Genomic DNA, 22,146 nt, shown 5'->3' on the forward strand with positions numbered 1-22,146 from the left:
GTAATAAGAGTTAGACACAAAATGTTTACCTTGAAATTAGAATAGAATAAACTGCTGACAATATGTTGTCGACGGTAGCGGCTGATATCCGCTTCAAGCTTCGGGAAGCTGATACTCTTCGATAAAGTACCGACAACCTTCGCACCAGTTTGGTCTCGTATACAGCCTAACCCTTCATCATCAATACCACGAAAGAGAAGCGCCCCCGGCCGATATCCGCAAGATAGAGCATACTCTTTTAATTCATCTCTTTCAGCTTCAGTCAGCTCCTGGCCAACTAAGTTTCGGAAGTCAAAAGTTTCATCTTCCGAGGTATCTTCGGTTATTCCTCCTTTCTCGGGTTTGGCAGCCGTGGTCTCTTCGGTAGCTGCAACAGTTTCTTCAGCGGCCATGTCTAGCAGCATTTTATCTATATCAGCGGCTGTGCTCTCTAAATTAATACCTTCGGAGTTAGCATCTTCGGCTCTGGCCTCTTCTGCGGCAGCCTCCGAAGGTACAGCTTCAGTAGCTGTCATGATTTCAATTGTCGGCATCTTCAGAGTTGGAGCTCTTGGTGGTGTTGTTTCAATCACTTCAGTCACGGTAACAATCCTTTGTCTCTTTGGCCTAGATGCCTTTGCCTTTGCGGGCTCCTTTTCATTATGAAAAAGCTTCGTCAGATGAAGCCCCAATGGACTTAGTTTGACAAGCAAAGTTTCAGTCATTACCTTTAGAATTTCCTCTATTTCAGCATCAGAAGATGTCGCAGAAGTTTTTTCTTATTCATCAATTGAATTTTGTTCTAGGATTGATTCCTTTCTTTTCTTCGAAGTTAACACTTTCGATTCAAACTTTTCTTTCTTCTTTTTTGATTGATCTTCGTCGTCTTTGATCAAAGCGCTAGCTAATATTTTCCTTTTCTGCCCTTCGGCACTCTTGTCGAGTCGCTCATAATCTGGATATTCAAAACCTATAGCATCAAGCACTCTATTTAGCCTTCGTTTCGGCCGAGTGCCGAAGGCTGCTGTCATCAATTGATCCTCCTTTTTAGAATAGTTCCCAAGAATTTCAGTGCACATTACTTCGATTGTTTCGAGCCATTCTTGGCAGGGTGCTTTGAAATATTTCTTGAATTTATAGTGGTAGGGCAGTCGGACAAGCTCCCCCTCTTTCTTCTCTTTTTCAAGCTTCGGCATAGCTCATTCCTTCATAGTTGGAAATATTTTGTAAGCCAGAAATTCCTGCACTAAATCTCTAGTGCCAATGTGCTCTGCAATAATCCTAAATTCAGCCAACGCAGTTTGGGTTGGACCTTCTGGTGTCATATTGCAGTGGGGTCTGGTTTCTCCGAAGATCAGTTCAAGCGGACTCTGGACCAGCTTCTCCTTGTCGTCATCAACTTTCACGTAGAACCATTCCGATTTCCAGCCTGTCGGCCACTTGCTTCGATAGCTGATCACAGGAAATTTTGTAGTTTTCCGATAGGCAAAATTGTAACAACCAAAATTTTCATGTAACCCATCCTTTCTGGCCTTGGTTTGGTAATGTAGCTCGTGCACCCGGCAGAAACCTTCGGCAAACGGTTCCACCCCCTGGCTTCGGAGAGCCCAAATATAAACACTAAGCCTAACAATAGCGTTAGGAGTTAGTTGATGAAAATGGATCCCAAACTTCTTTAGTACATCGGCAATCATCCTATTCAAAGGAAATCTCAAACCAGCCTTGAGGAAACTCTTGAAAATCACTATTTCATCTTTCTGTGGCTTCGGAGTAGTTTCTTCTGCACCAAAGCGGATCAGCCCTTTCTTATCTTCGCTAAAGTAGCCCGACTTCACCATCTTAGGAAAATCAGCTTTGGAAATGGTCGACCTTCCGAAGTCCAGGTGGCTAGGCTTGCTCGGCACTGCGATATTGTAATCATCTTCAGAATCGGTCTCTTCAATATCTGCTTGCTCTGCTTCAGCAGCAGGGACGTCTTCCGGTGTTACCAACCCAGATCGCTTCATTGCTTCCGAGATAGGAACAGTTTCCGCAGCTTCAGTTTCGTCTCCCTCGCGATCGACTTTTGCAGTAGAGCGAACTCTGGCCATTTGACTATGACTTGAAATTTTTTGAATTGACTTTTTTGTTTTTTCCGAAGCTCTTACACTTGTGCCGAAGCAGATTTTGTGTGAGCGCAATGATCAAGCTTCGGCTATGACTAAAAATTTGGCAGCAACACAGTACAATAACAATGAATGTTGTGATAACTTCACACCTACCCGTCTGTTTTTATAGTGCTGCATGTGGAAAGGTAAATCGGCAAGGTCTCCAATACCGAATAAACAGTCACCCGCGCTCACTGAACGGTGGACCACACAGCTCGAGAAGGTGAATCGCTGGCAAGAGTATAATCGGTGCAAGATGGGTCGCGCGTCCGACGATTATTTTAATCGTTTCTCGCCAACGAGCTCAGGGAAGGTGTTTTTCGGATCTTCGGCATCCCGAAGCTTAGAAGATTTTTCACGGATCAAGCTCGTTACGAAAAACGATCTAGCGCCGCGAAGGGGCTACTGTTGGGGGTATGCTTCGTAGCCGAAGATCCTAAAGAAATAAACACCTTCGGCAGATCCTCTCCAAAGCAGCGCCGAAGCTATCAACTATAAAGTTTCGGTACAATGACATGTCTCAAGACGAAAGGGTGAACTGATTTAAAGATGAAATGACTTAAAGACCCATGATATTCTGTGTCATTATTATAGTTCATTGTAAATGGCATAAATGTAATTATATACAGGCTGTGAACTGTGCCTATAAATAGGTGAACAATACCCCCGTACTGTTCACGTGCTCTCCTGTAATCGCGCATTGGATATTTGTTTTTGCTTCACACTGGTATTTTTTCTTTTCTTCAAGCCGAAGGTACATTTGTAATTCGTCATCATTTTTACAATAATGAAATAGAAATGAGCAAATAATGATAACCACGTGTTCAAATTATTTTACATATTTTTTACCCTTCTTCATCATTTGTTGTATTTATGAAGGTCATCTTTATAACCTTCGTCCGGAATCCATTATATCCTGAGAGAAATAATGCTTCGAAGGACGAAGAACCCTAATATTTAACAATTTCTATGTTGCCTTGTTCTTGATTCGTAGCATTTGAGAACAAGTCCCCAACACCGGGCTAGCCCGTTAGCCCATTTGATTAAATCATCATAAAATATTAAAAACAGTGCAGGAGGTGGGGTTTGAACTCATGCCCTGATGGATGAAGGGCGGGAGGCACTGGGTGAAGCTATTTAACGAGTAGAACATTATATTCAAATGTTTTTAATATTGAATATAAATTGTATATATGTATATACATTTTTTATAAAATAAAAAATATATAATCGTGTTGGACCGGGTCAGCACTACGACCCGAGGCTACAGCCCAAGCACGGCACAACGTTATTGGCTCTTGCAAGTATTAGGTCGTTTCTGAGACCACATTGGCGCAATGGACTCAATAATGTTTGAGGTTGCTGAATTAGATGGAGCAACAATGATTTGTCACACTAACAGTAAAATAAAAGGTTATTTGTTGGTTTTAAACGTTAGTAATTGCTACGAAGTAGCATAATTTATATGGAGCACATCCAATTTTTATTGATGCCTTACTTTAGCAATAACTCTATATTTTGATCTATCTTTTTTATAAGTTTGAGTTCATGTGACTTATTTTAGAAACTTGAGCTCACAAACTCTCTCTTATTTGGTCTTTGTATCATGGAATTATGTCATTTTATAATTTCTGTTCGTTCAGTTAGTCATTATGAATTCTTTTCTAATCGCTCACTTCATTGTTCGTATTGTACCAATACATATTTAATTGAGTAAACAATAACATCAGTTAGCTAAATCAAAAAAATATTATACGAGAGCGGACACAATCAATAAAAAATCTTAAATTTTTTTTGATGAATAGTTTATATAGGTATTGTTGTAAGCCGTCGCAATGCACGGACAATCGACTAGTTTATGATTCATACGTCAACCACGATCCGTTTAGATGTAACTAAGACTCAAACATTATTTAAGGACCAAATTGACACACTTTAAAAATTTATTGATCGAATTAACAAAAAGCGACAAATTTAAGTAGCGAAAATATATTTAACTTAAAAAAATTACCTACAGTCTTTTTGCCGCGGACACACGACTTTTCCGCAACAACCCGATCGCCCACGCAAACCTCTCGACAGACCACAGCTCGATCAAACCGCGAATGAAAAAACCACAAAAAATCTCCCAATTCTCGCAACCCCAAGCCGGCCAGCCCCCACGATCTCGAATCCCGATGCTCTCAGCATCTATCAACTCCCGAGCGGTCGTCACCAGCGCATGAGCTTTCTCCGCTCGCTGGCGAACTCCTTCTCCTCGCTGCTCTTCTCGTCGGGGGGCGAGACGGCGCCCATGGACGCGGCGGGGTCGGCGCCGTCGCCGGCGGCGGTGGTGAGGGAGCGCGTGGCGGTGAAGCTCCGGGGCTACTTCGACCTCGCCAAGGAGGAGATGGACAAGGCCGTGCGCGCCGAGGAGTGGGGGCTCCCCGACGACGCCACCGCGCACTACCGCAACGCGATGCGCGTCATGCTCGAGGCCCAGGCCGCGCGCGTCCCTGATGCCGTCTCCTCCAGGTGCGCCCGCGTTCTCTTCCTCGCGCCCGTCGCGGCTAGGGCTTCTGGAATGATTCGTGACTGACTAGTGGGTGGTGCCCTGCGGAGCTTGAGAGGCTTGCAGCGAGAGGGGGCAGGTCAGGGTGTACCAGGAGAAGATCGCCAAGTGGCAGGCGCAGGTCGAGGAGCGGCTCAGAGTGCTTGGTCAGAGAAGTGCTGAAGGTGTGCGCTCCTTTTTTTTTTTTGCCAGTTCAGTTCCACTATGATAAGCCACTGCAAATTTCGCTAAATGTTATTATCAGCTATGTGCGCTTTGCATCTAGGATAACCTACTCTACAGCCATTGTTCACTCTGTTATCCGCTTGAAAGTATGCGCTGTCATCTAGACATTCACTTGTGTGAGCTGTTCAAAAGTTTGGTATTTTGTTATCTGATTATTAGTCAGCAGTGTCGTTGAGTAAGGGCTTCAAACCTTATTTTGTTTCAGCATATGTTTTTTCCTGGGTTTCTTGTGCACTGTACTTCCTTGGGAGTTCATTTGTGTTACCTTGTCTGTGATTTTTCAGGTGCCACTGCTGCAGTAGTGCCTAAGAAGGTAATAGTTTGTGGACTTCTAGCTGCATGTGGGTGTGTTATCTGGAATTCCGTGTTATCTTGTATCGGACTTTTGTTTCATAGCTTAAATATTTGTTACCTTCTGAATTTTGATGCCTTCATCTAGGTTCTTTCACTGTTTGGCATGTACGCTTATATAATGTAATGTGACGTACCTAGATTGTTTTGAGTGCAATTAAAACAGGTCTGTACTATATGATTTTTTTCTCATTGCCTAACTAACCCTATATTCGGTGATAGGTTGTCATGGTGCAATGGTCTACTTGTTAGGCTATGTTGAGGTGGGGGTGAGGCGTCCTCTTGTGCTCCTGGGGTACAAGTTTTTTCAGTTTTCAAATAGTTACAAGTATTTTGGATTTGATTCAGTTCTGCTATTTTGGATTTGATATCCAGTATTTGGCAGCTACTTCAATTTCAATGTAATGATTCTTAAGTTCAACTCCTATTATTTGGCTTCAATTACTTAAGTAACCTTGGGTAGGATATGTAGGAATTTTGCTTCGTTTTTTTGCTTCTTGGGGTGTCAGTTCTGTGGTCTGTCATTTTTGAAACAGTTTTGAGCCTTATTGGGCAGGAGTTGTCATCACTAAATTAGTCTAATTAATATGCCACTTTACCTTCTCAGATTTTGGCGGCCACATTTTCTCATGTTTACTTTTTTAGTAAAGAAAAAGGAGCATGGAAACTAATGATTGTTCTTTGCATTACCACAATATGACCTTTATTTTTGTCATCTTTTTATAGGGTCTGATTTTAAAAGAGAACTCTCGGTTAGCTGTGTACACTGTGTATGGATTCTTTTTGACATGACATTATTTATATACAGGATTACAAGTGTTTTTTATGCTGAATTATCTTTTCTTGTTTTATCTATGTTTTGTTGATGTCAATTCTCTGTCCAGGAGCTACTAATAAACCTCAAGAGTTGGATGATGCTGTTCTTCGAAGACTGGTAAGATCTATTCTAACATATGTATGGTGTGGTATTAGTCAGTGAATGAGTCAGGAGTTGATATATGGGCCTTTGGGATCATTGGTGGACTGCTGTGCACTCATTTTCTCATTAGTTAATACCTTACTATGATGCATTGTTTCCCTATATCTTGAATGTCACTGTTTTTGCTATCTGATAAACAGGTGAAAAGAATATATGTGCCACTACCTGATCCAAACGTACGGAGGCTACTTCTGAAAAATCAGCTCAAAGGACAAGCATTCAAATTGTCGAGTAAGTGCTCCAGGGTTTCTCTGTATAACTACTTGATTGTGGTGGTTGTATATGTAGCACAGTCTTTTTATGTTTGGCACGGTAGCCAACCTGGAACTGATCCCTGGCAGACCATGATTTCGAAAGATTAGTTGTGGAGACCGAAGGTATTATATCGCATTTCTAGTATATGGCTGTATTGGACACATCAGCTATGTGCTTTCTGACAACCTTGTTTGTTTGTAGGGTATTCTGGAAGTGACCTGAGAGCCGTGTGCGAAGAAGCTGCAATGATGCCAATAAGAGAGCTCGGGCCACAGAGTATTCTTGCTATTAAAGCAAATCAGGTACGTTTTTAAACAGGCTGAACTTAGGTGCAATTGTTCTGAATTTTATCACTGTTAAAATAGCAGCTCAAGCATTGTAGTTGTAGGTATCTTCACAGGTAACATAGCCTTAGTATTCATTGCCCAGTGAAACTTGGGAATGTCGGCAAGCGGAGCAGTTGACCCTGTCTCTAACCTTGTATCTTCAGTTGCGACCTTTGAAGTACGAGGATTTCAAGAACGCGATGGCGGTGATCAGGCCAAGCTTGCAGAAGAGCAAATGGGACGAGCTTGAGAAATGGAACGAGGAATTTGGTTCGAGCTGACGGCGGCTCGCACTGCCTGTGCCTGATGATGATCAAGCGGTCCTATTTCCATCTGTATATATGATTTATGTCTCCCACGCTGTGGCTCACAACACAAGGGGTCACACCATGCGCCCATTGATGCGTCCTCGTTGGGCTAGGCAGCACAACATCGACAGAAGCAGAATGTAAAGGTATACTTCTGGCAACGGCCTATACAGCCATTGAGGGCTAGTTTGAAACACCGTTCAAGGGATTTTCATTTTTCAAAGGGAAATTAGCTCATTTTCCCTTGTAAAAATGAAATTTTTTTAGGAAAATGGTGTTCCCAAACTAGCCCTAAGTATTGCTGTTGCCCAAGTTAAACAAAAAAACGTGTCTATTATTGGGCTCTGTTTGTTTACCCTCTAAATTATATTATCCAGCTTAAATAAGTTAAGAGATAAATAAACAACACAACATAGATTATTAGGTGGATTATATAATTTAGATACCTAGATTACGATAATTCATAAGCAGGTCATTGGATGCTTATAGAAATAAGTTAAGACATAAATAAACAACACACAATACAGATTATTAGGTCGGAGGCTCGGAGCTGCTTGGGCCGAAGGGCGAAATCTGTGTCGTCGTTGTCTAGAAAGACAAACACAAAAAGCTAAAGGCTTATCTGCTGATATGCGTTGTACAACATACATAGATAATGCCTGCTAGGCTGTCTGTATACAGCTGTTGTATATTTTGTTTGTTTATCTGTAACCTCTTCTCTTATCTTTGTGACACCTAAATTTAAGGATAAACCCGATCCCGAATTAAGTCTCACACATATGATCAAGTTTCACACATATGATAACTCATGATATATAAACGATTGTCACATCTTTACTATCACTACAACACAAACCCCCCTATAGCATCGCATCCGCAGCAACACCTGCGTCTATGCGTTGTAAAAAAATAGCAGACAACACTTAATGGGCGTGTTCGGCTGGCTACAAGCCGACACTGTTGCAGCTGTTTGGACTGCTGCAGCTGCAATCCATAGAGAGAAAAATACTGTAGAAGCCGCAGCCGCAGCCGGATTGCAGCCGCAGCAAGCCGCAGCGAACAAGCTGATTATGTGTTGCAAGCATCATCCGTTAAGTTAGTAGAGGAGTGACAACGCTTAATATGTGTTGCTAGCACCATTCGTTGTTTAAATAGGGTGCGGCAACACTTAATATGCGTTGCTAGCGGAATGTATTGATTAACTATGATGTTGCAACAATTAATGTGTTGCTAGTAACATTTAATATTAGAACACAAATTAGTTGTAATATATTTTTATTAGTTTGATACGATTACCGCTATAGTTAAATAAGAAAATATTATTTTGATTTGATATTTTTATTAATCCCAATTCTCATGCACGTTAGTTAAGATTTTAGAATAGAAATAATTAAATAAAAAATAGAAAAAAATTAAAGTCATAACATAGATTGAACTCAAGACCTAATGACTAGAAGACTACATAGGTTGCTGCATTGGCAAATTAGTTCGAAACATATTTGCGCATATGTTTCCTTCATGTATGTGTTAAACAAAGCTAAGTAAATATATATCTTCCCACAACATAATATTTAGTCAGATGCATAAGGGCGGTAGGGGATCACGAGTTCCTGATCTCTGGACGTCCAGCGGCCGACAACTACCATCCCCTTCTCCGGTGTCGGTGTCCGACGACTGCCCTCTCCTTCTTTGGTGCCGGTGCCCGACGGCTGCCCTCCCCTTCTTCTTCGGTGCTGGCGTCCGACGGCGCTGCTGCCCTCCCCTTCTTCTTCGGTGCAGGCATCCGACGGTGCTGCTACCCTCCCCTTCTTCTCTGGTGCCGGAGTCCAACGGTAGAGTCCCCTTCTTCTCTTGTGCCTCCATCCGACGCCACTGCTGCCCCCCTTCTTCTCTGATCTCTTTTCCCCCATTGGCTGAGTGTGCAGCAATATACCTCTCCTGCATAGCGGCAAAAGGGGTAATCAGTGGTACAAGTGACAAGTGAGAGCAAGTCTCCTCACTGTTGATTTAGTTTGAAATCCATTAGATTCTTTTCACCTAGTTTGCCAATCTCCCTTTTAAATCATAACAAAATCATATATGAACCATGAATGAAGTATGACATATTATTCACATTTTAAATGTTCAGCTTGCAATTTAGAACCTGGAATATCTTTATTATACTTGTTGTGTTATTTGGAAAGTAGAATTAATAAAATCATGTTTTTATAGTTCCGCAATGGATGTTGGAATGGTTAAGCGACTTTTACGTTATCCTAAAGGTTCTGATCCATATGTGGCTGGTGTAGAGAGGTTTATTGAATTTGCATATAAAGATAAGCCCGAAGGCAACAAGATTTATTGCCCATGTCAGTCATGCGTGCACACTACTGTTCAGTCAAAAGATGAGATGTATGGTCATTTGGTGTGCAATGGGATTCTTGACAATTATGATCAATGGGATTTTCATGGCGATCCTTCAGTGCATATTAGTGGTCTAGATAAAAAAACACAAAGCGATGAAAGGCATGTTAACATTGGGCAAATGATTGAAGATGCCATTGGGCATATATATGATGACGCACCTATGGTAGATGGAGATGCACCAGTGATCGGACCCAATTCAGAAGTTGAACAGTTTTACAAACGGGTCGAAGAATCAAAAAAGCCTTTATGGGAAGGTTGTGAACTCACAGAGGTAACCTTATTTGTGTTGTTGTTTAATGTGAAATCCTCAAACAAATGGTCAGATAAATCTTTTGGTGATCTTCTTGAGGTTCTGCATATGGCTATTCCTAATGGAAAGGACTTGCCAAAGAATTTTTATGAGGCTAAGAAAGTAATTTCTAAATTTGGACTGGGATATGAAACTATTGATGCATGTCGAAATAATTGCCAATTGTACCGGAAGGACAAAAAATGATGATTTTTGCACAACCTGTAAGGCTTCAAGGTGGAAGGATAAGGAACCCAATTGCATACTAACAAAGAAGGAAAGGAAGAAAGAAACTCCTTGCAAAGTACTACGATACTTCCCTATTAAAGATAGGCTCAAAAGAATGTTTATGTGTAGAGAAACAACACCTCTCCTAAGATGGCATGACGAGGAGCGCATCAAGGATGGTTTGCTACGACATCCAGCTGATGCTCCAGTGTGGAAGAGGTTTGACGAAAAGTTTCCACAATTTGCATCAGATTCTCGTAATATTCGTTTTGCATTGGCTACTGATGGGTTTAATCCATTTGGGAAGATGAGCTCTATGCATAGTTGTTGGCCTGTTGTTTTGGTAGTCTATAACCTCCCGCCATGGCTTTGCATGAAAGATCACAATATTATGTTGTCCTTGATGATTCCTGGTCCTAAAAGCCCAGGATATCGAATTCATGTGTTCTTTGAGCCACTTTTGGAGGACCTTAAGGATCTTTTCCAAACTGGTATATCCACATATGATGCATCGAGAAATGAGAGTTTTACTTTGCAAGGAGCCGTGCTTATGAACATAAGTGATCTACCTGGTTTAGGAATGCTTGCTTCTCATATGGTTCATGGGAAATTTGCATGCCCACCATGTGGTGAAAATGTATGGACGAAACAACTGAAGAATGGTCGTAAATCATGTTTCCTAGGTCATCGCAAATATATTGATCTTGATCATCCGTACCGTTTCGACGCAAGTTCCTTTGATGGAATGATAGAGCTTGGCAAGGAGCCTTCAACTTATTATGGTCGTCCAATTTTGCATGAGATCACTGCACTTGGTAATTTCAAGGACTCAAAAACTTATAAGTCAGTAAGTAGTTTGTTCTCTTTGCCTTACTGGGATGATAATATTCTTAGATACAACCTTGATGTGATGCATATAGAGAAAAATGTGTTCGATAATTTGTATGACACAATATCGGGTTTAGAAGGGAAGACAAAAGATAACCTCCAAGCTCGTTTAGATCTTGTAGACATGAACATCAGAGCGGACCTACACCCTCAAGTAAAAGATTCGGGAAAGTTATACCTGCCACCAGCAAGATTTGGTATGTCTAAAAGTGAGAGACGAGTATTTTGTGATGTTATTAGAAACATAAATGTTCCAGATGGTTATTGCAGAAATATCTCAAAACGTGTTAACGTTGCGAAAGGAAAAATCATTGGCCTCAAAACACATGACTGTCATGTTCTAATGCAACAGTTCATGCCCATTGCTTTGAGGGGAAATCTTCCAGATGATATAACAGCGGTTGTATTTGAGTTGTCTGCTTATTTTCGAGGAATATGTTCGAAAGTTCTTAATGTTGAAGAGTTGGATCGTTTAGATTAGTCCATTAAAATCACCTTATGCAAATTGGAGACAAATTTTCCACCAGGTTTTTTACAGTTATGGTTCATTTAGTTGTACATCTAGCAACTGAATGCAAGATGGCTGGACCAGTTAATTATCGTTGGATGTTTTTTATTGAGAGGTAATGATTCATAATGTTGCATGTTTCATTTTCTTGGTTTTAAATTTATTCACTTTTACTAATAAGTGTTTTTACATGGGTTGCAGGTACCTAGGGAAATTAAAATCATTTGTTCGCAACAGAGCCTATCCAGAAGCCTCAATGGCAAATTCTTTTTTGGCAGATGAGTGTATGGTGTTTTGTTCTAGATACATAGAAGGTTTCTCGACAAAGCTAAATAAATCATCAAGGAATGATGATAGTTTGGATCAGATTGACTCAAACTTACATGGTCACAAGTCGTCGTTGTTTCCTCCAGTAGGCAAACCATTGGGAAAACCATCAAATTTAATTTTAACTAACATAGAGAAATTGCAAGCTCATAGATATGTACTATTCAACTGTGATGCTGTGAATCCGTATCTTAAGTAGGTGAATTCTTGCTCCTTTATACATGCCATATGGAATTGGATATATTGTCATGAAAATTATTTTTGCAGGGAACATGCTTCTTATTTGAAAAGAAAGAGACGTGATCGACGCCCAACTGTTAAAGAAATTGAAAATTTACAAAACAGATATTTTTCCAATTGGTTTAGAGAACATGTATGTACCCTAATTTGTGTGATTGCTCAAAAATATTTTATATTCATATATGTATCCATTTTTTGTTCTGTACAGATCATGCAGAAGGAGGAAAATGATGGTAGTGACAACATCGACGAGGATATTAGATGGTTGGCTCGAGGACCACTAGAGATTGCACGAAGGCATAGAGCCTTTAACATTCGTGGGTTCAGATTTCGTGCCAAACGGTTTGATAAGGCGACTCAAAATAGCGGAGTTGTTGTTACTGCAAAGACATCTAGTTATTCATCGGCAGGTGATAGCAACCCCATACTTGGAGATATTATGTACTATGGTAGGATTATTGATATCATAGAGTTAGACTACTACGGGAGATTTTCAATGGTACTATTTAAATGTGAATGGGTTGATGTCACTCGAGGCAAAGGAGTAAAAACAGATAAGTTTGGCTTGCCACTAGTTAATTTCTCGCATCAAATTCACAAAGGTGATAGGATTGAGCATGAACCCTTTGTATTTGCCAATCAAGTTGACCAAGTGTTCTATATAGATGACCATACTAACCTAGGATGGTTAGTTGTGTTGAAGATGAAACCTAGAGATGTATTTGACATTGGGGAGGATTGGAATGAAGTTCAATGTGAACCTTTTCATGTCAGTATGCTTGGTGACCTTTTTGATAAAGCTCATGACAGACATTCATGGACTAGAAGAGATATGGAGGGAATTACTGTAGAAGGGGCAAATAAAGGCCATAATCCAAGTAGTGATGCCGGAGATGAGCCATAAAATAAAAAGGTGAGTCATGTTTGCTTTTGTCATCGTACTAGATTTGCTCGGATAATGTGAAATCTGACAACCCTTATGTGTACTGCAGTATGTTCACAATCACAATTTGACAATGGAGGATGAGAGAAGGCTGTTTGCAATTAGTACAAATAGAACATTGTTCATTGTGTCAGTTATGTGCTTGTAACTTTGTGCTTGGGAAAATTTCTGAACGGCATGGTCTGAACTATGGTCTGAAATTGGGCTTGTTAGTCTGTAACTATGTGTTTGAACTATGGTCTGAAAATTGTCTGAACTATGTGTTCACTGGGAGCAAGCCCGCCAGGTTTTACTGACAAACATACAGCAAGCCGGCTTCTGAGAAACTGAACTATATTACACACAAGTAAATGGTGCTACTTTGCTATCTGAGAAACTGAAAAACTGAACTGTATTACACACAAGTAAACTGAACTGAGAAACTGAACTGTATTACACAGCAAGCCAGCTTCAGGACAGGAGGACCACCCCAGAATTCGCTCTAGCAGGTGCTGCTGCTTTGCTATCTGGAAACTGTAAATGGCTTCTTATTATCTATCGGTAGTGAACTCTATAAATGGCTCAAGCATGCATGGTGCTTAAGCATACTTTGCACTTTCTTATTATCTATCAGGAAACTGTAAATGGATTCTACAATGCAGTCTATGGTAGTTCCTTTATCTACCAGGAAACTATAAATGGCTCAAGCATACTTTGCACTTTCTTATTATCTATCAGGAAATTGTAACTGGGAACGCAAGTTTCTGGGAACATCAAGCACGCAAGTTTCTAGAAACAGAAACTGGGAACAACAAGCATGCAAGTTTCTAGGAACACAAGTTTCTGGGAACACAAGTTACTCGGTCAAGCAAGTAGTTCTGGGAACACTAGTTTCTAGGAAATTGTTCAACAAGCACGGTTCTAGGAACATAATCTGGGAACAATAAAACAGTTTATTACACCCAAATGTGCCATGATTTATAATGCCAAAAGTCTCTGTTACTATCTAACACATTTTCAGTTTCAGTGAACAAACTGTCTCATAGCTAACCAAATTCAATTTTCAGTTTCAGTGTAATTGCACAAATTGTCTTAGTGTAACTGCATAGTCTAACACATTTTCAGTTTCAGTGAACAAACTAATTTTTCAGTTTCATTGAACAAACTGACAAACTGTTTTTCAGTTTCATTGAACTGCACAAACCAAATTCAATTTCAGTGAACTGCACAAACCAAATTCAGCCAAATTCAATTTTTAGTTTCAGTGTAACAGCACAAATTGTCTTAGTGTAACTGCATTGTCTAACACATTTTCAGTTTAATGCAAACTAAATTTTCAGTTTCAGTGAACAAACTGACAAACTGTTTTTTTAGTTTCATTGAACTGCACAAACCAAATTTCAATTTCAATGAACTGCACAAACCAAACTCAGTTTCAGTGAACTGCACAAAGTGCAGAAGGTTTAGTGTAATGTCTACTGTAATATGCCGTGTAATGTGTGCTGTAATGTGGGCTGAAGGTAACTGAAGGTGCAGTGCTGGACTGGAATGATGTGTTTACTGAGTACTTCATTTGCTAAACTACTCAAACAATCTTCACATAGTGCAATGGTGTGTCTTTCCTTATTGTTTCATTGTGTGCTAGGTTCAATTCCTGACATTGCGTCTACAACCACCTTTTTTGCTTTTTTTGTCCAAATCAGAGAACATTTGACCCAAATTTGTATAATCATCTAAATTTTTTATCTAACATTTGACCCCTATTTTTGACCAAATTTGATATGTATTTATTTTGGCTTGAAAAGGCATTTGAAGCATAGAAATTAGTAAATGGTCCAAAATAGGGACATGAATTAAGTTTATAACAGTTAGATGAACACTTGGTGCACTTTCGAGGCAAAAACATAAACAAAAGTTACAAATATAGCTCAAACTGTGAAGTTGTAGATCAATGGTATGAAACGTAGTGGAGATGTGTCCATTTTTGAAGCACCTATATTCATACTTCAGTATAATCATCTAAACTTTTTATCTCAACCAACTAGGACCATGTTATGACTCCATAGCAAGTTTCACTATTTTTGAGCACATTTGGCATTTATTTATTTATTTCGGCTTGAAAAGGCATTTGAAGCATATAAATTAGTAAATGGTACAAAATAGGGACTTCTTTACATGAATTAAGTTTAGAACAGTTAGATGAACACTTGGTGCACTTTTGAGGCAAAAACATAAACAAAAGTTACAAATATAGCTCAAGATGTGAAGTTGTAGTTCAATGGTATGAAACGTAGTGAGATGTGTCCATTTTTGAAGCACCTATATTCATACTTCTTTATAATCATCTAAACTTTTTATCTCAACCAACCAGGACCATGTTATGACTCCATGCCAAGTTTCACTATTGTTTGAGCACATTTGGTATTTATTTATTTCGGCTTAAAAAGGCATTTGAAGCATAGAAATTAGTAAATGGTCCAAGATAGGGACATCTTTACATGAATTAAGTTTATAACAGTTAGATGAACATTTGGTGCACCTTTTTGGCAAAAACATAAACAAAAGTTACAAATATAGCTCAAACTGTGAAGTTGTAGATCAATGGTATGAAACGTAGTGGAGATTTGTCCATTTTTGAAGCACTTGTATTCATACTTCTGTATAATAATCTAAACTTTTTATCTCAACCAACCGGGACCATGTTATGACTCCATGCTAAGTTTCACTATTGTTTACGCACAATTGGTATTTATTTATTTATTTATTTCGACTTGAAAAGGCATTTGAAGCATAGAAATTAGTAAATGGTCCAAAATAGAGACAAACAAAAGTTAGAAATATAGCTCAAATTGTGAAATTTGGCATTTGATCTGAAATTCGGTAATTCCATATTTGTTTTTTCCCTAATTTTTCAAGTTTTCCCACCAATTTCGTTGTGGAGCCACCGTACAGACCCTACAAACCCATCTGGCTGTACATAGCGTCAATGTGATCCCTAACCCTCACCCTCTTTCCTCACGCAACTTATCCACTACTCACGCTACTACCCCTTCCCTAGGCCACGTCCAACAGCCTCCCCCAATCCGTCCTTTGGCTTCGCTGGCGACGACGGAGGCTGGTGATGGCAGGAATTGGTGAGCGCTCCAATTCGGGGATTGGTGGAGGCTGGTGCGCGCTAAGGCAGGAATTGGCGGCGGCCGGTGTGCGCCAGTTCGAGGAATCGGCTGCAGCTCACAGAGGACGCACGGCGTGTGTTTCCTTGCCGTCGGTTGTAAGGCTGCACCAAATCTGGGCCATTTTTTCACTTCTCTGAGTACTGCTGCATTTCATAGCAGTTTCCTTATACTTTAGTTCAAGTAACCTTGTACTAGTTCTTATTGTTTCTGTAGTTAGCAGATGTATAGTTCCTCTGATTTTTGTAACTAGATATTCATAGCAGTTTCCATATACATTATTTTACAGAATTTCAAAGTGAACATCCTCTATTTCTATAGTTTCATGTTTCATGGATACGATGGTCAGATATCAAAGGTGTCCAATATATTTTGCAAATCTAAAATGTCAACTACCTTTTATAGACATTTATCAAGAATAGCAGAGCATCCTGTTAGGTGTTTTTCAGAAACTGCAATGCAGACACATTGTCCATAGTTGTGGGATACTTGGAGCTAGTGGTACTAATGTCAACTTTTACATGACTTATTTTTATACGATGTCTAAATACTTGCAGACACATTGTACTTTGTTTGAAGTTTTAGAGATGTTAGTAAAACAATTTTTCCTCATTGAGATGGGCTCTGTTTCAGACTCCAAGTGTTTTATTAAATCAAGTCTGTTGATAAATTCTTTTCTATGTTGGCCAATGTATGGATTAATGCTATGTTTTACTGAACTCCATTTACATTTCTAGACCAGCTAATTACACATGATAAGTTTTTATTTTGGTATGCCAGCAGACATGGCAAGGGGTATGAGAAAGTGCATCATTCAAAGCCAAGAAGAGTATTTGGTAGAGGAGCCTATTGGGGAAACAAGTCATCGGCCACGAGATGCAGCATATGACCACCATCCTTCTACTAGAGAACGCCAAAAAAGAAAGCGACAATGATAATGAGTTCAATGACCTAGGTATGTACCAAGATATAAAATTAATTGGGAATTGAAACATAAAACTGTGACTTCAATTTTTCAGCTAATAAATAGTGAATACTATGTCCTACTTTTCAAATTTTATTATATGTTTAGGGACAACAACTGAAATCTCTCCATTATTATATGTTTTCAGATCATCATAAAAAAATACAACATCTTTTGAGACTACTTCTGAAGTGTACCCTTCTCCTGATGATGCGGATATAGAGGATTATGTTGAAGGTTCTTACCAGCATATTAACTACACTTCATAAATTGTAATTTATTTTAAAATTTCAACCATTCTTTTAATTGTTTCTAACATAAAACTGCATAGGTCAAACTAATGAAGCAATAAGTCGTGGTCCGAACAAACTTAAACATGTTTGGAACCTTCAAAAAGGAAAACGAATTGTAGTTAACTGTAACGAGCTCGACCAACCTATTGGAGAGGAGGCAGGAGTCTTAGGAAAATTCCTTGACATGGTTGCTAGGAATGGCTGCTTATGTAGCTTAAGCTTCAAAGATTGGAGATTACTGATAGGAAAGAAGGACAGGAACAATGAACAAAAAAACAAGCAAGATGTACTAAAGCAAGTAAAGGTGTGTATATTAAAATTTGTCATCCTCTGAACTTTGAAGCAAAAATATAACTGAACTTTCATATGGCCATTTCATTTTTGTGTAGATGAGATTCTTATACCCTGCCCGCATGGAAAAGTGGATACTTCGAACTATTGGTGAGAGATGGAGACAACACAAGTCCAATCTAAAATCCTTACATTTTGATGCGCATAGGAGCAAGGAAAATAATCTAAAAAATGTTCCAAAAGGCGTCTTAGATGATCAATGGGTCACTCTTGTGAATAATTGGTTTACAACAAAATCACAGGTACATGGACAGTTTAAAAACCCATTATTCCTGTAATGAAAGACCTATGCTACTTAGTTTATATTCATGTTTTGTTGCTATGATAGGATATCAGTGAGGCAAATAGGATAAACTGCGCAAAAAGGAAGGCGACCCATACATCAGGAACAAAGAGTTTTGCTCGGAACAGGGAAGATATGGTATTTCTACAAACATAGTTGCCAATGCAATGCTTATTCCATTTCTCGAACATGCAGTATTGTCCTTACATTTATTAAGGATCATTTATTTGGTACAGAGGGAACAAGATCCAGAAAAGAAATACCCCCATAGGGCTGTATTGTATATCAATACACACAAGAGTAACATCACAAAGAACACAAACCCACATGTGGTACAATAAACTTTGTAAATGTGCTATATTTTACTGATTTGAAATACTTCTTCCATAACGCTTAATGAGTGCACTTATGCTTTTACAAGGTTGCATTGAAGGAACTATTAGTGCAACAACCAAGTTTAGCTGACACTAGTCATGGAAAGGTTGCATGGAAAGGAAATGCGCTTAGCCAAATTTTAGGAGAAGAGAAGCCTGGCCATATCCATGGTCTTGGCCTTGTTCCGAATCTAGATCAAGTGTTTGGTGGATCAACTTCAAGGCATCTAAAACATCTTAATTTAACCTCTTTGGATGCAACATCAAGTGAAGATGTAGTATCTCTTCGACTTCAAGTGGAAAAACTTATAGATCGTGTCCAGAAGCAAGATGATACTATACTAAATTTGCAAAATACCTTGGAACTGCAAAAAAGTCACCATGTAAATTCAAATCTGTTTTATTCCTAGCTCTTTCAAGAAAGGTTTTACTCAACAACTTCTATCCTAATACTTTTGTGTTGTTACAGGAATGTCTAGATGAACCTTTGTCGGCATCAAAAGATGTTCAGCCGACTACGAATCAAAAAGTTAATCTTCTTGATGAACTGAATAGCACAATGGTATGAATGCTTTACCTACAATTCCATCCCAGTTTTAAATTTTCAAGGTACCATTTAACCAATAACTATAAAGGCGGATGAAATCGAACATGATGGGTACGAGGAGCTACAGGCCCAGTGCAAAAAATCTAAAATTCAAGAAAAGGTTAGTATGTTGTACTCAACATAATTTTAATCTACATTGTGTACACCCAGAACAAGTCATCAAATGCCCAAGATGCAAAATTACTCAAAGACAAAAGAGTTTCTATTGCACAAAAGGTCAATTGTATCCCTACTTTCGATACATTGATAATTACTATCTTATCAAACCATATTTTTGTTTAATATTTAATTCCATTACTCATTACTTGTGTTTAAGTGCAGAGCAAGCCACCAATGCCACGAGGAGGACTCCAAGGTGGTAGAGTTTCTTCATCGTTAAATGTAAAAAATAGCAGTAATGCAGCCAAGGTGATGATCGATGTGGTCCATTTATTCTATTAAATGTTTATATTTGAAAATTGTCATACTCAATGTATTCTACACCATAGGTGATGAACCAGGACATTGCTCGAAATTCCTCTAATCATGAACCATACAAGAACAAGGTAGTAAAAAAGTTTATTCGACATAATTTTAGTTATTTTCTAGTGTGGTTTCTGTAGAAATTGCATTCGTCATTTGCAGGGATCTCTAGAAAATTATTTGCCAAGTACTAAAGACGATCAATCTACATCAGAACGAAAAGTATGCATATCAATCCTAAATTTCAGTATTGTAGATGTGTAGTCACACATATTTGATTCACTATATTATTGTTTTTCCTTAAATCAGCGAGTATATGGTCAATTTCAAAGTGAGGAATTTTGGACACTTGACGAAAATCACGAGTCGGTACTACTGCACTTTTTATTTATTTCAAATTTGTTTAGTTTGCCTAGCTAATGATTTTACTTTATTTCAAAAATGTGTGTTTTTAAGTGTAGATCAAGCCACTACGAGGAGACACATTACAACCTAGTAGGATTTCAACAGGACTGAAGGTCACTTTTTTTCTATTTCCCTATCTTACATCATTTATAACCATGCTTATTATCACATTTTCTTCAAAATGATGTACAAGGCAATGTCTAACTCATAGCTCAAAAATAATTTCTTCTGCTTTTATATGCTGCTGCATACTAATTCTTGAGGTGGGGGATGCATTGAATGCAGTTCACAAAATGAAACTGCACACAATCTGCTTACTAATTCTGTTGTTTACTAATGCTTACTGTACACAAACTGAATGCAGTTCACTGAAAACTGCATAGAAACTAAAACTGACAAATGGCATACAATGTGCTATCTGAACTTCTTGAGGTGGGGGAAGCACTGAATGTAGTTCACACAAACTGAAGCTGCACACAAACTGCACACAAAGTGCTTACTAATTTTGCTGCTTACTAATGCTTACTATATGCTACTGCTTACCACCTGCACACAAACTGAATTTAGTTCACTGAAAACTGCACAAACTGCACACAAACTAAAACTGAAAATGTCATACAATGTGTTCTCTAAATTGAATGCAGTTCACACAAACTGAAATTGCACACAAAATGCACACAAAATGCTTACTAATTATGCCGCTTACCAAAAATGTGTCAAGTTCCATTCCAGAACTTAAGTGGCAGACAATTAATTTCTTCGAGGAACCATATGTTGCTGCTAACTAATTATTTAGGTGAGGGAAGCACTGGTAGAGGTCATTCTTGGTTTTTTACTAATGATGTTGCTGGTAGAGGAAGCACTGGTGGGGGAACCATATGCTGCTAGTAGAGGTAATTCTTTAGGTGGGGGAAGCACTAGTGGGGAAACCATATGTTGTTGTTTACTAATGTTGTTGTGTCGTGGCTGGATCTGCTGCTCCTAGCTACAACTACCCCTGTCCATAACTGTTTATGTACTGCGCATTTATTTAATCATATACTTGGACCTATGTATTAGGTTGGTTCTCATATTTTCTTGAAGAGTTGGAGGAATCAAAATAAGAAGGTTGCATTAGGTACAATAATTGGTTGTGATCCAAAGCAAAAAGTTGGAGGAGATCCATTGGGCAAAGAATTTTGGAAGGTTTGTCTCGGTCTTGTACTTGTGCGTGATGAACCACTAATACGGCCCTACAACAATTTCGTGGTTCTAGGAGACATAGACAACAACCCTATAGCATGGCCTTCAAGCTGTGTAAGCTCTTTCAATTCTCTCATAAAGTCATACACTATTTTACAAACTACTACATTGGATTAAAGCTTTCTGATTTCATTTGCAGATAGAAAAGGCAGCTCTTTAATGTCAACCATTGAACAACAACAGATCTACATGAGGGCTATGACTTTGATTCTTCTTTAAATTGTCGTTATTAGTGATGAGAGTGATGAGTCTACTGAGTCCGGTTTATGAGTCAACCTTTGTTTGTTTCATACTATCATAGAAAAATGTCAATTCACACATTGTGTAATGAATTAAGTTGTTGATGATATTTTATAATGGTACTACTATTTTTAATATAGTCTGATTCCAGATTATTTGCCATGTGTGAGCCAATAATAGTTTGGAAATTGATAATGTGCCATGCACATGATTTGCATATTTGTTTTGATCCAAATAAAAAATAATTATAAATAGTTTTTATTCGGTGATTACTTGCAATGTTTATAAAAGTGTTGACGTAATAAAATAAATAAAACAATAAAATTGAATAAAATAAAAATTCCTTACAATGTATATAAGCGTTGCCATCATACATTCTAAATGTTGCAATACATCTACAGGATAACTGGCCTAGTTGTGGTAGAAACACATATAACCGTTTCAGTAGGCATAAGTATCCATTGCTATCTAGCAACGATTATTAATGGGCGTTACCAATGCATATGTATGTGTTGTAATAGATCCTAGCAACGGCAGCATAGGCAACACATAATTATGCGTTGGTATAGGCCCTACCAACGTTTACAATGACATTTAGCAACGCATATATGCGTTGCTATAGGGGAGGTTATTTTGTAGTGTATATAAAAAAGTTTTGTATAAAATAGCTAAATATTTACATCATAAGAAGATAATGATCCCCTGCAACCATAGTTGACTTTGAGATGACGGCCTAGACCTCTCATGAATTCAACGCGACATCATTCATGCTCCTCATCATGTCGGTACCTGTTTTGAGCTGGGGGATGTGAGCACAACAAGG

General features: G+C 38.8%; 1 protein-coding gene and 1 pseudogene across 3 annotated transcripts; both read left to right on the forward strand.

Moving 5' to 3' along the window:
- Positions 1–4,226: 4,226 nt before the first annotated feature.
- On the forward strand, positions 4,227–7,467 carry LOC100501804 (AAA protease pseudogene; annotated as a pseudogene). Its single transcript, NR_159513.1, has 9 exons — positions 4,227–4,640; positions 4,734–4,841; positions 5,187–5,215; positions 5,476–5,516; positions 6,138–6,187; positions 6,373–6,463; positions 6,549–6,609; positions 6,689–6,789; positions 6,978–7,467. The product of NR_159513.1 is annotated as an AAA protease pseudogene (transcript).
- An 8,450-nt stretch (positions 7,468–15,917) lies between these two features.
- Positions 15,918–21,484, forward strand: LOC103629424 (uncharacterized). Of its 2 annotated transcripts, none has more exons than XM_020539255.3 (16): positions 15,918–17,057; positions 17,215–17,303; positions 17,398–17,663; positions 17,749–17,952; positions 18,039–18,131; positions 18,230–18,325; positions 18,415–18,750; positions 18,837–18,929; positions 19,003–19,074; positions 19,296–19,382; positions 19,463–19,519; positions 19,599–19,658; positions 19,746–19,801; positions 19,898–19,954; positions 20,901–21,137; positions 21,223–21,484. In XM_020539255.3, the coding sequence occupies exons 3-14, from the start codon at positions 17,544–17,546 to the stop codon at positions 19,950–19,952; spliced, it is 1,329 nt and encodes a 442-aa protein (XP_020394844.1). In that variant the 5' UTR covers positions 15,918–17,057; positions 17,215–17,303; positions 17,398–17,543; the 3' UTR covers positions 19,953–19,954; positions 20,901–21,137; positions 21,223–21,484. The 2 variants fall into 2 exon arrangements, with proteins under 2 accessions (XP_020394844.1, XP_020394845.1); XM_020539256.3 differs by having other exon boundaries at positions 15,952–17,057; positions 17,555–17,663.
- Positions 21,485–22,146: the final 662 nt, after the last annotated feature.

This window comes from Zea mays, chromosome 6, assembly GCF_902167145.1.
Source record: "Zea mays cultivar B73 chromosome 6, Zm-B73-REFERENCE-NAM-5.0, whole genome shotgun sequence".
Classification (NCBI taxonomy): Eukaryota; Viridiplantae; Streptophyta; class Magnoliopsida; order Poales; family Poaceae; genus Zea; species Zea mays.